Source organism: Megalobrama amblycephala, linkage group LG12 (genome assembly GCF_018812025.1).
Source record: "Megalobrama amblycephala isolate DHTTF-2021 linkage group LG12, ASM1881202v1, whole genome shotgun sequence".
Classification (NCBI taxonomy): domain Eukaryota; kingdom Metazoa; phylum Chordata; class Actinopteri; order Cypriniformes; family Xenocyprididae; genus Megalobrama; species Megalobrama amblycephala.
Genome location: NC_063055.1, coordinates 34,101,322 through 34,114,310, shown reverse-complemented (window position 1 = coordinate 34,114,310; position 12,989 = coordinate 34,101,322). Strand labels below are relative to the sequence as shown.

Here is a 12,989-nt window from a genome sequence, read left to right as displayed (position 1 = left end):
TTTTGTTGTCCTAAACAGAAATTCCTTTTTAGCATTTACAGTCTAAGTACACGTTAGTCGGAGCTCTAAAATCACAGTTGGTGTGCCTTATGCTCCACTCAAAACTGGACTTTAGTCCGTTACTAACCTGACGCAAATTTGCGGTAACAATGGATACATCGTAATCTACTGAAGTCAATAATTTCAGAGTAAGTCAAAATAAAATCAAATGTGACAATTTATTAGTCAGGTAAATGTATCATGCCAATTACATTCAATTCAAAGATGATCAATACAAAACATAAAATGCTCAGAAATAGAGTAAGATGCATACCTGACATTATAAAAATACACATTGCTGAGTGTCCTGGACACTCAGCAATGTGGGCTTCATCTGAATACAGAGTCGCCCCGAGCCTTTTGCAACATTTCTTTAAATACTCAGACCAAGACAAAACATCCCCCAATGTGGGGCATGAACTTACAATCAGAATTTGCATTGACTAGGGTCACAGACATAGGGGGTTCGCACCTTGATGAAAGACCCTAGGAAAGGGGCACACCCACAGTTGGAACCAAAGTATTTCTAAACTCTTAAAACCTTTAATACCCTTGGTTTACTTCCATGTAGACAAGACCATTGTACTAGTTGCACTGAGTCATTTCAAACGATACCAAACATGACTGTTAATTCACTTGCATTGACAGAACTTTATAATTTATATATAATCTTTTTAAGTGAACTGAGTGATGGGAAGAATGGGTAAGGGGAAGGAAGTGGGGGAGAAGGAGCAAATGTGAAGGAAGGACAGGATGGAAAGAAGCTTTCTCGCAACTTCACTCTGTGGGGTGTGGAGACAAATGGCTGTATGTGTTTGTGCTGTCCATATCTCAGGAGATCAAAGTATCTGAGATTCTGTTTATCTTACAACATGAACTCAAGAATTCAAGAGTTGAATTTAATTCAGAAAAAACTCTGTGAGGCTCAAAAAGTGTGGGGCTCAAAAATAAGTGTCATTTGGAACTCATTAAATACAGTTATTTTTATAAAAAAAAAAAAAAAAATACACATGATAATGATTAAACACTTCAGTGCCTTCCAAAGGCACCATTTTAGGTACATAATTGTGTGTGTGTGTGTGTGTGTGTGTGTGTGTGTGTGTGTGTGTGTGTGTGTGTGTGTGTGCGTGTGTGTGTGCGTGTGTGTGTGTGTGTGTGAGTGTGTGTGTGAGAGAGAGAGAGAGAGAGTCTGGTGGTCACTCATCCAATAATGATATAAATAATTCAGTGAATAATGGCTATTTGTCTACTCTTTAAACCATTAAATAAAAATGTTAAAGGTACAGTATACAGAAATGCCATGATAATAGCAGATCAGACTTCTGAAGCTTGGGAAAAGGTTTCCACTAATCTCTTCATTTCAACTGGAAAGATTGTCTGTTCTTGATATATTGTTATTCCTAGATTATTATTATTCCTAGATGTTTTTACTGGCAGGTACAACAGCCAGTAATGTGATAAATCACATGAAGTATATATTTGCCAGACATGGAATTCATAAAGCAGTAGTTATTGACAATGTGCCATGTTACAAGAGTTCAGGCAGTTTCAGCTCCAGCATTTAAGAGAAAGAGCAACCAAAATATCTCTTTTCAAGAAGGATGTAGTGAGAGTTGAATGCAAATAAATGGAGCAGAAAAGCAACTGTAATGGAAGAAATTAATCCCAGATCTTACAAAGTGCAAACAGAAACGGGTCAAGTTGTCAGAAAAGACTGCCATAGTTAGTTAAGAGACTTAAGATCTTTATCCAGTGAGTAATTGCACATTTAAGCCTGACCCTGAACTGTCACAGAAACACAATGAACATTCTTCCTTACATGTGTTGAGATCAAGTCACACAGTAAAGAATCCTGAGGAGTTTTTTTAGATTCTTTAATTTTTATATGTAAATGTGATGCAGAACTCGTTTCAGTTTGTGTAAAGTTTTAGTATTCAATGGCATGCCTTTTTTTTTTTTTTTTTTTTTTTTTACATTTTGTGTTCAAAATGTTGAACGTTACCTTGATAATTGATTTGAAATGTATGGTTATAGTTTCATTTGAATGATGTATCACTCTAAAGGGGACTTACAGTAACATTCAAGTTTCATTTATTGTTATCATTGCTGTGTGTACCACTAGATGGCAGTGTTATGTAAAGTTTTTAAAGGATAACTTCACTTTTAAATAAAAATTAGCCCAAGCTTTACTTACCCTCAAGCCATCCTAGGTGTTAATGACTTTCTTCTTTCTGATGAACTCAATATCGGAGATTTATTAATAAATATACTGACGCATCAGATGCATTATTAATATATCTCCTTTGCAACATTTATGATATTCACTGTGCTAATTTATTTGTATAAAAGTTCAGATGTCCTTCTGTCATTAAATAGTATACTTAAATGTATTATGCTATTATAAACTGTTACACGAGTTTTAATTTACAGTCAGTATGACATCAAACATACAAGACTGCTGATCCAAACTTCACAAATCTATGTGTATTACTTGGACACTTGTGTGGACGTTCTGAAAGTGTTCTTTATTACAAGTTTTAAAAAAAAGAGAAGAAAAACAAAGCATTTGTGTTTACATTATATTATGTTATATTACATAGTGTTGATGCAAGCTTGTAAACAAAAGCTTTTTAAATATTTCAATTTCTCATTTTGTTCTCAAAAATCACATAGTATCTTAATGCAGACTGAACCCCAGAATAAATTCTCTACTTTGTATATGTGTTTTTTTTTTACATTGTGGTAACACAAAAGTGAAGAATCTAAGCCACTAACAGTTTAAGGCTTCACATCCTATCCACCTTATTTTGCAACTCGAAAGTAAGCTAATTTCTGTGAATGTGCTAGACTTCCCTTTCATTAGCCTCGACAGGTAAATAACTAGAAGAATAACAAAGTGCAGTAGACGGTAAAAGTGTTTGTGCTACAAATCATTGTGTTTATGATTATGATAACAGATTCAGATAATATAATAACAAATACCAGCAATATCCATCAGCATAAAGGACTGTTTTTGTACAGCTAAAATAACATCTCGGCTTACGCATGTAACCATGGTTCCCTGAGAAGTGGAACGAGACACTGCTTCAAATACACTTTGGGGGAATGCCTTGGTGAGACGATGTATGAAGTAAGAATAGAAAGACGACAATGGCATTGGCCTGCAACAGCCTGTGACGTTAATGTAGTGCGACCAGGAGTATTACAGGAGCACCTGGAGTACACATCAGCATTTTGTTTGAAGGTGACCTAGCCGAGTAAATTGAAGCATGGCGAGACGTTCCCTTTTGAATGGGAACTTGCACTGCGTCAAAGACAATTTGGGGAATTAAATACCCATGCTGCCATGCTGGGGGAATAACTGCCTAATAGGGATGACAAGCACAAGAAGGCTAATGGAAAAAATACCGGAAGCAAATTTCCTCACCAGGTCAGCACAGCTGTCAGTGACACGCTTCTCTAAGGCCAAAAACCTTAGCTCATGCCCATAAGCGGAGCAGAGCTCAGAAAACTCCAAGTCAGTGTCTCTGCCTGAGATGGACAAAGGACAGTATCAAGGCTGCTACGAGGGCAAGCACTCTTTGAGCTATCCAAAGGTAAATAGCATTGAAAAATAGTTTATCAAGGAGGCCTAAACAGGGCAAACGCATGATGTCACTGTTACACTGTAGTTCGTTTGATGACATTCCCAACTTAGATGAGTGGAAGCCTCAGCAGACAGACTCTAAAACGAGAGGAGGCCAAACTCACTTAAATTTAAAGACTCATGTGAGCAGCAGCCACTTCAGATGGACCCTCTATAGTGAGAGGGGGCCAAGCATGCTCAACAAATAGGCCATTCATCAAGGCGGCTACAAAAGCCGAACTTGTAAGCAGCCCAGATAGGGCTCAAATGAGTGACGGCCTCAGTAGAAGGAATCTCTATAGTGACAGGAGGCCCAAACTCACTTGGATTTAAAGACAGCTTATCAAGGCGGACTAATAGAAGGCCAAGCACATGATATCGCTGTCTAAAATTAACTCAGCAAATAGACCACTCATCAAGGTGGCTAAGTAAGGCCGTATTTGAAGATAGCCTAAATAGAGCTTGGACGAGCGGAGGCTTCAGCAGAAAGACTCTCTATAGCGAGAGGAGGTCAGACTCACTCAAATTTAAAGACAGTTTTACCAAGGTGGCCTTGCAAAGGCTGAACACTTGATGTCACTGTCTAAAATTGAACCAATGCGAGCAGCGGGCACTGCAGAATGACCCTCTATAGATAGAGGAGGCCAAGCATGCTTAATAAACAGGCCGCTCATCAAGGCAGTTAAGAAGACCAAACTTGAAAGGCAGCCCAGACAGGGCTCAAATGAGCGGTGGCCCCAGCAGAAGGACTCTCTATAGCGAGGGGAGGCCAAATTCACTCAGATTTTGAAACAGTTTATCAAGGCGGCATAGCAGAAGGCTGAGTACTTGCCATTGCTGTCTAAATTTAACCCATGTGAGCAGCGGCCACCGCAGAAGGATCCTCTATAGGGAGAGGAGGCCAAGCATGCTCAACAAATAGGCCGCTCATCAAGGTGGCTAAGAAGGCCAGGCTTGAAAAGCAGTCTAATTAGGACTCAAATGAGTGGAGGCCCCAGTAGAAAGACTCTCTATAGTGAGAGGGAACCAACATGCTCAAATTCAAAAGACAGTTTACAAGGTTGCCTACAGAAGGCCGGACACATGATTTTGCTGTCTAATTACACCCACATGAGCAGCGCTCAAAGAATGAGTGATGGCCTAAGCAGAAAGACTCTCCAAAGTGATAGGAGGCCAAACACACTCAATTCAACAACAGTTTACCAAGGTGGCTTGACAAAAAGCCAAACACTTGACATCGCTGTCAGATTATGTCAACCATGCTGAACCCAAGAGACAGGTTATCAAGGTGGCTTAAAGGAGCCAACAGAAAATAACACTGTCTAAATGAATCCAGACAAACAGTGGCCTCAACCAACTGTGCCCACCTTCAGAGACAGATTATCAAGGCGGCCCAAAAGAGGGGCGAACACTCGATAGTCTGTTAAACTGCAGTGAAACAAACAATTGGTGTCTGAAAAAGGAAAAAGGGATATGAGGGGGAGGGAGATATTATTTCTCTCTAGTGTGGGGTGGATTTTTGCCACCTGAACGCTTAGCTTCAATAACCTCTCTCAAATGCCTTTTATTTTTCCTCAAGTCCTGCCTTTTCTGAGCCTTACGCCTGGTATTGGGAGGAGGAGCCAGAGAGGCGACACTCTGTTTCTGAGCCTATTTGTGGCCCACAGACTCAGACAGCCCAGGAGCCCCTGAGGTTTGAGGCGTGGACCTGGAACAGCGTTTTATAAATTTCTTAAAAGCTGCAGACCACACCCTCACCTCTCTAAACATATCGAGGGCCTCAGGGGGAAAGATCCTGTCCGTTATCCAGGTCCTTAAGCAGGTCAGCCTGGTAAGCTTGTAACATGGCCATAGTGTGTAAAGCTCCACCGCCCTGACCTGCAGCCGCACATGCCCTGCCATTCAGCTTAGATGTAATTTTTAATGGCTTGGATGGCAGAGTTGGAGTCTTTAACATCGATGCATCACCCATTGCAAGATATGCATCGTTTCTTCATGTCTCTTCAATGGGAGGCATCGATGCATATTTATGCTCACACAATCCCTCCACATTCACATAATTTGAATGCTGAAAGGGATAAACGCGAGTTGAATATGGTTTCTTCCAAGACCTCTCAACCTCGGCATTGAGGTCCGGAAGAAACGGAAGACTCACAAGACTTGCAAGACTCGCAAGAGCTCGGCGGTTATGGCCAGCCAAGAAACGCTTGTCTAATCTGCCGCGAGCAATCTGTGGTATTTTCGTGCTTCCGCGAAAGATAATATAGCCATAACCTCCAGCAAGTCACTGTATGCAGGGCAGGCAGGCAGCGAGGGCTCCATAAGAATGTATTCACCCTGCACAGCCACATCCTGCTCTTCCTGGCTTGAAGCCAGAAGAGCACTATCCGCCAGATTGGATGATTCTAATGAGAGAACATCCTCATCTGGCTCAGCGCTTGCGTCAGGCAGCAGAGGAATGAGAAAGAGACATACCTCGTTCCTAAGTCCGCTCGACCTGAGAGCCCCAGGATCTCAATCTCCACTGTGCCTCAGCTGCAGCAGGTCCTGATTTCCCGGGGACTGATGCCTGTTCAGATTCCCTCGAGAAAAGGGCCAGGCATGAATAGAGCGTTTTCATGGAAAAGCCCTCACAATCTGCGCATTCCGCTGCCTCGAGAACGGAACGTGCATGATCCTCACCAAGACAAGTAACGCACATATGATGTGTATCGTCCGGTGTCAGATAGTGCTTGTCAGAGGAGGATGCCATGGCAAAAGTCACCCAAACATACATCAAACAAAGGGTCACCTGAAGACAAAAAAAGTGGTGACGTGTACTTCAGGTGCTCTTTTTATACTCCCAGTCACACTAGAGTGACGTCACGGGCTGTCGCAGGCCAATGTCATTGTCGCGTTTCTATTCTTACTTCAGACATCGTCACACCAAGGCATTCCCCCAAATTCTCTTTGACGCAGTGCGAGTTCCCATTTGAAAGGGAACTAAAAGCAGATGAGACCGGAAGCCTTGCACATTCAAGTTACAAATGGCAGCACTGCTCTTACGTTAAAAATAAGGTGGATACACAAAGATTAATGTCTAAGTCCTACTGATAGTTTGGGTGTAATTCTGAATAGATGTTTGAAAGTATGCAGGAGTGTTCTTTTGTGGTTGGAATATTATGACGTATGATTTTGGTATGAAATAGCTAAAGAGAATTCCATTTATACTGGATATCTGGGCAATTGCATTCAAAAGAGTGATGTATTTGCTTTTGAAAGATAGGTATGCTGTGTAATATACAATCCAGGTCAGATAGTACAATATTAGACTGAATGTTATTGATTTGGCCTCATTGTAATTTTTCGGCAGATCTCTTCCCATATAGGAAAACAGGAGACACAGGAAACCAAGAAACCAACCTATGAACACAACTATGGTTATGGTTAATGCATTCCCCATTTCACAGATGAGCATAATTTGATCTTTAAAAGTCCATGAGTCGGCGATGGGTTTGTCAGGAGAGAAAGTCATCCATACAACACAAGAAATTAAATGAATGACAGACACAGATGCAATGAAGAGCCACTGTCCATTGTGCTTTACCCAAAGGCTGTGCACCCTAGGGAACTGAGCAGCCATTTTAAAAACACAAACAATTTGAAAGGAACGGACAGTCAAACAGGAAATACAGACAGTGAAGAAAAATGTAAATATGGCCTTTCTCATAAGGCAAAGTGCAGATGTGGGTTCTCCAAAGAAAAAGAATGCACTTATACTAGACAAAATCAAGCATGTCAACATCAGGAAACACATGCTACCACCAGCAGACCTCACCACTGGTGTGTTGTAATTGTAGGCGAAAATACAAAATATGGCAATGAGTAAAATAATTATACATATGGCAGAAACCAAGACAGCGATGGAGGGGATTTCTGTGAACTGAAGATAGACAACAGAACGTGTCTTACATGTTGTGCTGCCTTCATCAGACCATTCATTCTCTGCACATGGAAAACAGGTATAGGGGTCCCCTGAAAAAATAATATGAATGTTTAATAATAGTGTTTTCTAAAAGCTTTGTGAAAAAGAAGTACAGTACACTTCAGCATACTTTTAAAAAGAGTAATCATTACACTAATAATTATATTATTTAAAAGAAAATACTAAAACTACAAAAATCCAAACTGTTCACACTTGTAACAGCTAGTCATTCTTTCAAAATTTATACATGTTTTCTTTCCACATAATAATTAGTTTCAATAGTCAGCCTTGTTGCATAAAAAATAGACACATTACCTAACTTATGTAACTGACCTAAAGGCACAATATGTAAATTTTCACCGCTAGCGGTCGCTTATTTAAAACAAAGGCGTAGCTTGATGACGCCTTGATTTCGTGGAATCATGGGAAGTGTTGTCTTCACGTCTACAGCCGGTGAAAAAGAATCAGGACGGGACTCATTGAGATTATTAATGTTACTGTAGTATGAAGCAGAGCAGGGCCAAGTGCTTTGGGAGCTGAACGAGGCCGTTGGAGCGATTGCTAATGAGAGATGAGTGCGACACATGCCTCGAGAGCAGCAAAGCTTTTATTATGCCACAGTCGCTGCTTCCGCTTCTTCCGGTCAAGCATATGTGGGATAACGCAGCGCTGTTTTATATTAATATTATCATATTAGATACTTTTGTGTGTGGAAAGCTGTAATAGTTTCTCTGCATTCGCTCGGCAGCTACTATGAGACACTTAATGCACAAAGCATTAAGATAGATCGATATTAGGTATGGTAAAACATGGTACTCGCTGTAAATCAAGCAAATGCAATTTAAACAATAAGAGTTACTGTGTTAAGCTATATAACATGATTATTTTTCTGTCGATTAATGTATCCATCCAAACAGAAATCGAGGGTAATGCGGGTCATTGATAGGTGACGCACGGACACGGTCAGTGTCCTGGTTAAAATTGCTTATTCCTCTGGATTTAAACATTTTTGGAAACATTTGGGATAATATAAGTACATAAGTCAACAAAATATATAACATTGTTCTAGTGGTTTTTGGATATTTTAATCCAACAATTTTACACATTGTGCCTTTATGGTAAAATACATAATGTTTGTGATAGTATGTATCCAATGTGAGATTAAAAGATGTGAAGAAGATATGATACAGCCATGAGGTTTTGTGCTAGAACAGAGTTTGCAAATGTTCTCACTGTACCAGAGTGGAGTGGAGCGGCAATAATTTCCCCTCCTCTATCTAAACTTTCAATAATTACTCCACCGACATATTCTGCACTGTATCTTTTGGCTGAATCTATATTGTAGTTGACCTTTCAGATTAAGGGTTAGTTAAAGTAATTTGTCAGTCTATACTGAAAAAAACAAACTATGTTGGGTTGTCATGTTTTATGGGGACATTCCATAGACATAATTTTTCTACTGTACAAACTGTATATTCTATCCCCCACACTAACCCTACCCCTAAACCTAACCATCACTGAAAACTTTCTGATAATTTAGATTTAAAAAAAAAAAAAACACATAGTAGTCATCAGTTGGATTAAATGATAGACAAATATATTAAACTAAACAAGAATAGATGCTTATGAAAAGATTGATAGTAACAGCATTATGAAAGGCAGTTACTGTGAATTAAACATTTATATAGAATAAACACTAGTGAAAAGGATATTTTTGATATGTTTTGAAAATTTAGCACTTGTCAAAGTTATGTTATGTTTGGTGTTAGTTTTATTCCTGTGTGTTTGTTTCCTGTGCTTCAGTTCTGTGTAATCTTAATCGCATTCTAGTTAGTCTCCTTGGTTACCGATTACGTTCAGGTGTCTGTCATTATGTTCTCTGAGTATTTATACTCCCTGTGTCTTTCAGTTCATTGTCGGTTCTCGTCTTGCTAAGGTGTGTTTGTTGCTTCCTGTTTGCTGTGTTCTAGACTATGTTAATAAACCTTTGTGTTGGAATTACTATTATCTCCTTCGTCTGCTTCCCTGCAACTCACCGTAACAGCACTTGCTTGTGAAAATTGCAACAAAAAACTGCATGTAATGTTTTTGGACATTAATTTGTACTTACGAGAATAATTCACATAGCTATTGCATGGGCATTCTTTACACGTAAAACAGCAACTATGAAAACCTTCAGGTTGCCTTGAAAATCCCTCCTTACACTCAGCAGAGCAGTTTGAGAAAGGAACCTTAAAGGAACAGAAGAATGTTTCATTAATTTTAAAGGTTTTTCTCAACTGATTATACACATTTCTCTAAACTGACGTCAGTATTCTCAAACAGTTCAGCAATCTGAGCAATATTCAATTTCCATAAACGGACTGCGAATTACAAAATACAAATTACATAATTCCCTTAAAGGTGCCCAAGAACGTTCTTTCACAAGATGTAATATAAGTCTAAGGTGTCTCCTGAATGTGTCTGTGAAGTTTCAGCTCAAAATACCCATAGATTTTTTTAAATTAAATTTTTTTAACTGCCTATTTTGGGGCATCATTAACAATGCACTGATTTACACTCGGTGTCGCCCCCTTAAATCGCATGCTCCCTGCCACACCAGCTGTCGACTATATTACAGCGCATTTACAAAGTTCACACAGCTAATATAACCCTCAAATGGATCTTTACAAGATGTTCGTCATGCATACTGCATGCATGCTTCGAATTATGTGAGTAAAGTATTTATTTGGATGTTAAAGTTTTATTGTGAGTGAATTTGAGGCTGTCCTCCGTGGCTAACGGCTAATGCTACACTGTTGGAGAGATTTATAAAGAATGAAGTTGTGTTTATGCATTATACAGACTGCAAGTGTTTAAAAAATGAAAATAGCGACGGCTCTTGTCTCCGTGAATACAGTAAGAAACGATGGTAACTTTAACCTCATTTAACAGTACATTAGCAACATGCTAACGAAACTTTTAGAAAGACAATTTACAAATATCAGTAAAAATATCATGCTATCATGGATTATGTCAGTTATTATTGCTCCATTTGCCATTTTTCGCTGTTGTTCTTGCTTACCTAGTCTGATGATTCGGCTGTGTGCAGCTCCAGACGTTAACTGGCTGCCCTTGTCTAATGCCTTTTATAATGTTGGGAACATGGGCTGGCATTATGCAAATATTGGGTCGTACACCCGACTGTTACGTAACAGTCGGTGTTATGTTGAGATTCACCTGTTCTTCGGAGGTCGTTTAAACAAATGAGATTTATATAAGAAGGAGGAAACAATGGGGTTTGAGACTCACTGTATGTCTTTTCCATGTACTGAACTCTTGTTATTTAACTATGCCAAGGTAAATTCAATTTTTGAATCTAGGGCACCTTTAAACACACAAATTTATCAGATCTTGCTTTCAAACATAGAAAAAAGATCTTTTGTCAGCTTTATCATAAATGTGCTTTTTCAGTAGTATACATGCATATGCAATCAACAGAGAACAATCTAATTGTCTTGATGTCAGTATTTCAAAATTGATTGATTTGGAAAAACTGGAATCTTAAGTTAAATGTTTAGATAAAGGCTCATCAAATTAAGACTTACAGAACCATTGTTATGCCAGGGCAGGAGAGAGTTGTTGATGGTAAAAGTCACTTCTGGATATGTATCATATGTGCCCACCATCTCAAACTGTGGAGGATTCACATCAGTGTGCCAGAGCACAACTGCATAACTGATGGTTGGATCATAATTATCATCATATTTCACCTGACGGCCATTGAGTGGAAAATCCAACTTCTTTATTTCTCCCAGAAGCTGTTATGAGTTGTGGTGATTTTATTTATTTATTTTTTTTAACAAAAAGAAAGACCACATAATATTATTACTATAACTTTGATAAAATGAATATTACTTTTGTTTTATTTATTTATTAAATGATTGGGTTTCACTTTATTTTGATGGTCCTTTTAACACATTCTGTTGACTATAAGTAACGTTGCACCTGCATGTCTATTAATACTATATTAGTAGAGGATAGAATAAGTTGACATGCACTTGCAAAGTCACTTATAGTCAGTAGAATGTCTGTTGGTGGACCATCAAAATAAAATGTTACCAATTATTGAATAATAATTATAATGTAATATGCAATTTCTTAAAAATATGACCAATATTATTCATTATGTAATTAATTAAAACATTGTTATTCAATAATGTAATAAAACAATGATTCAACTTGTCATGGATTCAAATGAATTCACTCACCATGTATGGCTTAACCGGTGTGTTTTTGCGGCATTCATTCATGTCGCACTGCAGAACTTTATGTAAAGCATGAGCTATGGTATATATGGCAGCATAGATGGCAAAGGAGAATGTGGGATTTTCATTTATAATCTCCTCTGCGGTCAACATTGTGCAGTAATCACAAACTTGATTACACGTCCTACTTGTACTCTGGATGTCACTCTCTTCATAATGGTTAACATCAGTTGTTCTCCTGTCTTTATAGACAAATTCATTAAATCCAGGCAATGACAACAATCTTTCGGTAATACCAATGATTGTGCCAATTTTCCCAATTCCTGGCTCTCTTGGAATCTGTTGATTCATAGACCATGCCTGACTTGCAATCCATACTTTGTCTTGGATGTTGTTTGCTATGGCTGCTTTGATAATTTTGCTTGCATATTGTGGCACAGCAAAAACAACAATAACATTGATGTTTAGCATATCAATCTTTTGAAGTGTTAGACTGTAGTTTGCATTTAGACTTAGACGCTCTTGATAGGCCAGACAAATGCCAGTATTGCTTATATACTCGTTAAACAGCTTTAGTCCGTCTGAACTGTAATCATCTTGGCTACCAAGAAAGGCAACCCAGTTCCATCCAAACCACCGTATGATGTGAATAATCATCTCTATCAGGTTTTTGTTGCAAGGGATTGTTCTTACAAAAGAGGGATACTGAAGTTTATTACTTAACACAGAGCTAGTAGCTCCATAATTCACCTTTGAAAGAGAGGAAAACAAAATATTATAAACAATTCATTAGCATCATACTGTATATAACTTGGTAGTCCTGAACAAAGGGTAGGGAGTAAGTGTGTAAGCATTTCATTATGTAAACTGTATAAAAAGAAACAATTTACCAATGGTATAAGGTCCATTGTGATTAGTTGTGCAATAGTAATAGTTGGTGTGCTTCCATATGGCCCTGTTAAAGCAATCACTTTAGGCCGATAGTTGTTGAGTTTTTCTTTAGGTTTTATTGATCCATTATTTGAGATAAAACTTAAGACTGATGGGAAATTCTTTGTATTAGAACAATGGTCAAAAATTTCATAGCCCAGAGAAACATTGGGCAGAAGAGTGG

General features: G+C 38.6%; 1 protein-coding gene across 1 annotated transcript in view; it reads right to left on the bottom strand.

Moving 5' to 3' along the window:
• Positions 1–5,875: 5,875 nt before the first annotated feature.
• LOC125279298 (taste receptor type 1 member 1-like) overlaps positions 5,876–12,989 on the bottom strand; it is a 16,233-nt gene continuing 9,119 nt past the window's right edge. Inside the window, exons 2-5 of the mRNA XM_048208807.1 lie at positions 11,879–12,644; positions 11,216–11,428; positions 9,739–9,859; positions 5,876–6,069 (exon numbers count right to left, since the gene is read on the bottom strand). Of these exons, the coding sequence (XP_048064764.1) occupies positions 5,876–6,069; positions 9,739–9,859; positions 11,216–11,428; positions 11,879–12,644 (1,294 nt within the window). The remainder of the gene's footprint in view (positions 6,070–9,738; positions 9,860–11,215; positions 11,429–11,878; positions 12,645–12,989) is intronic.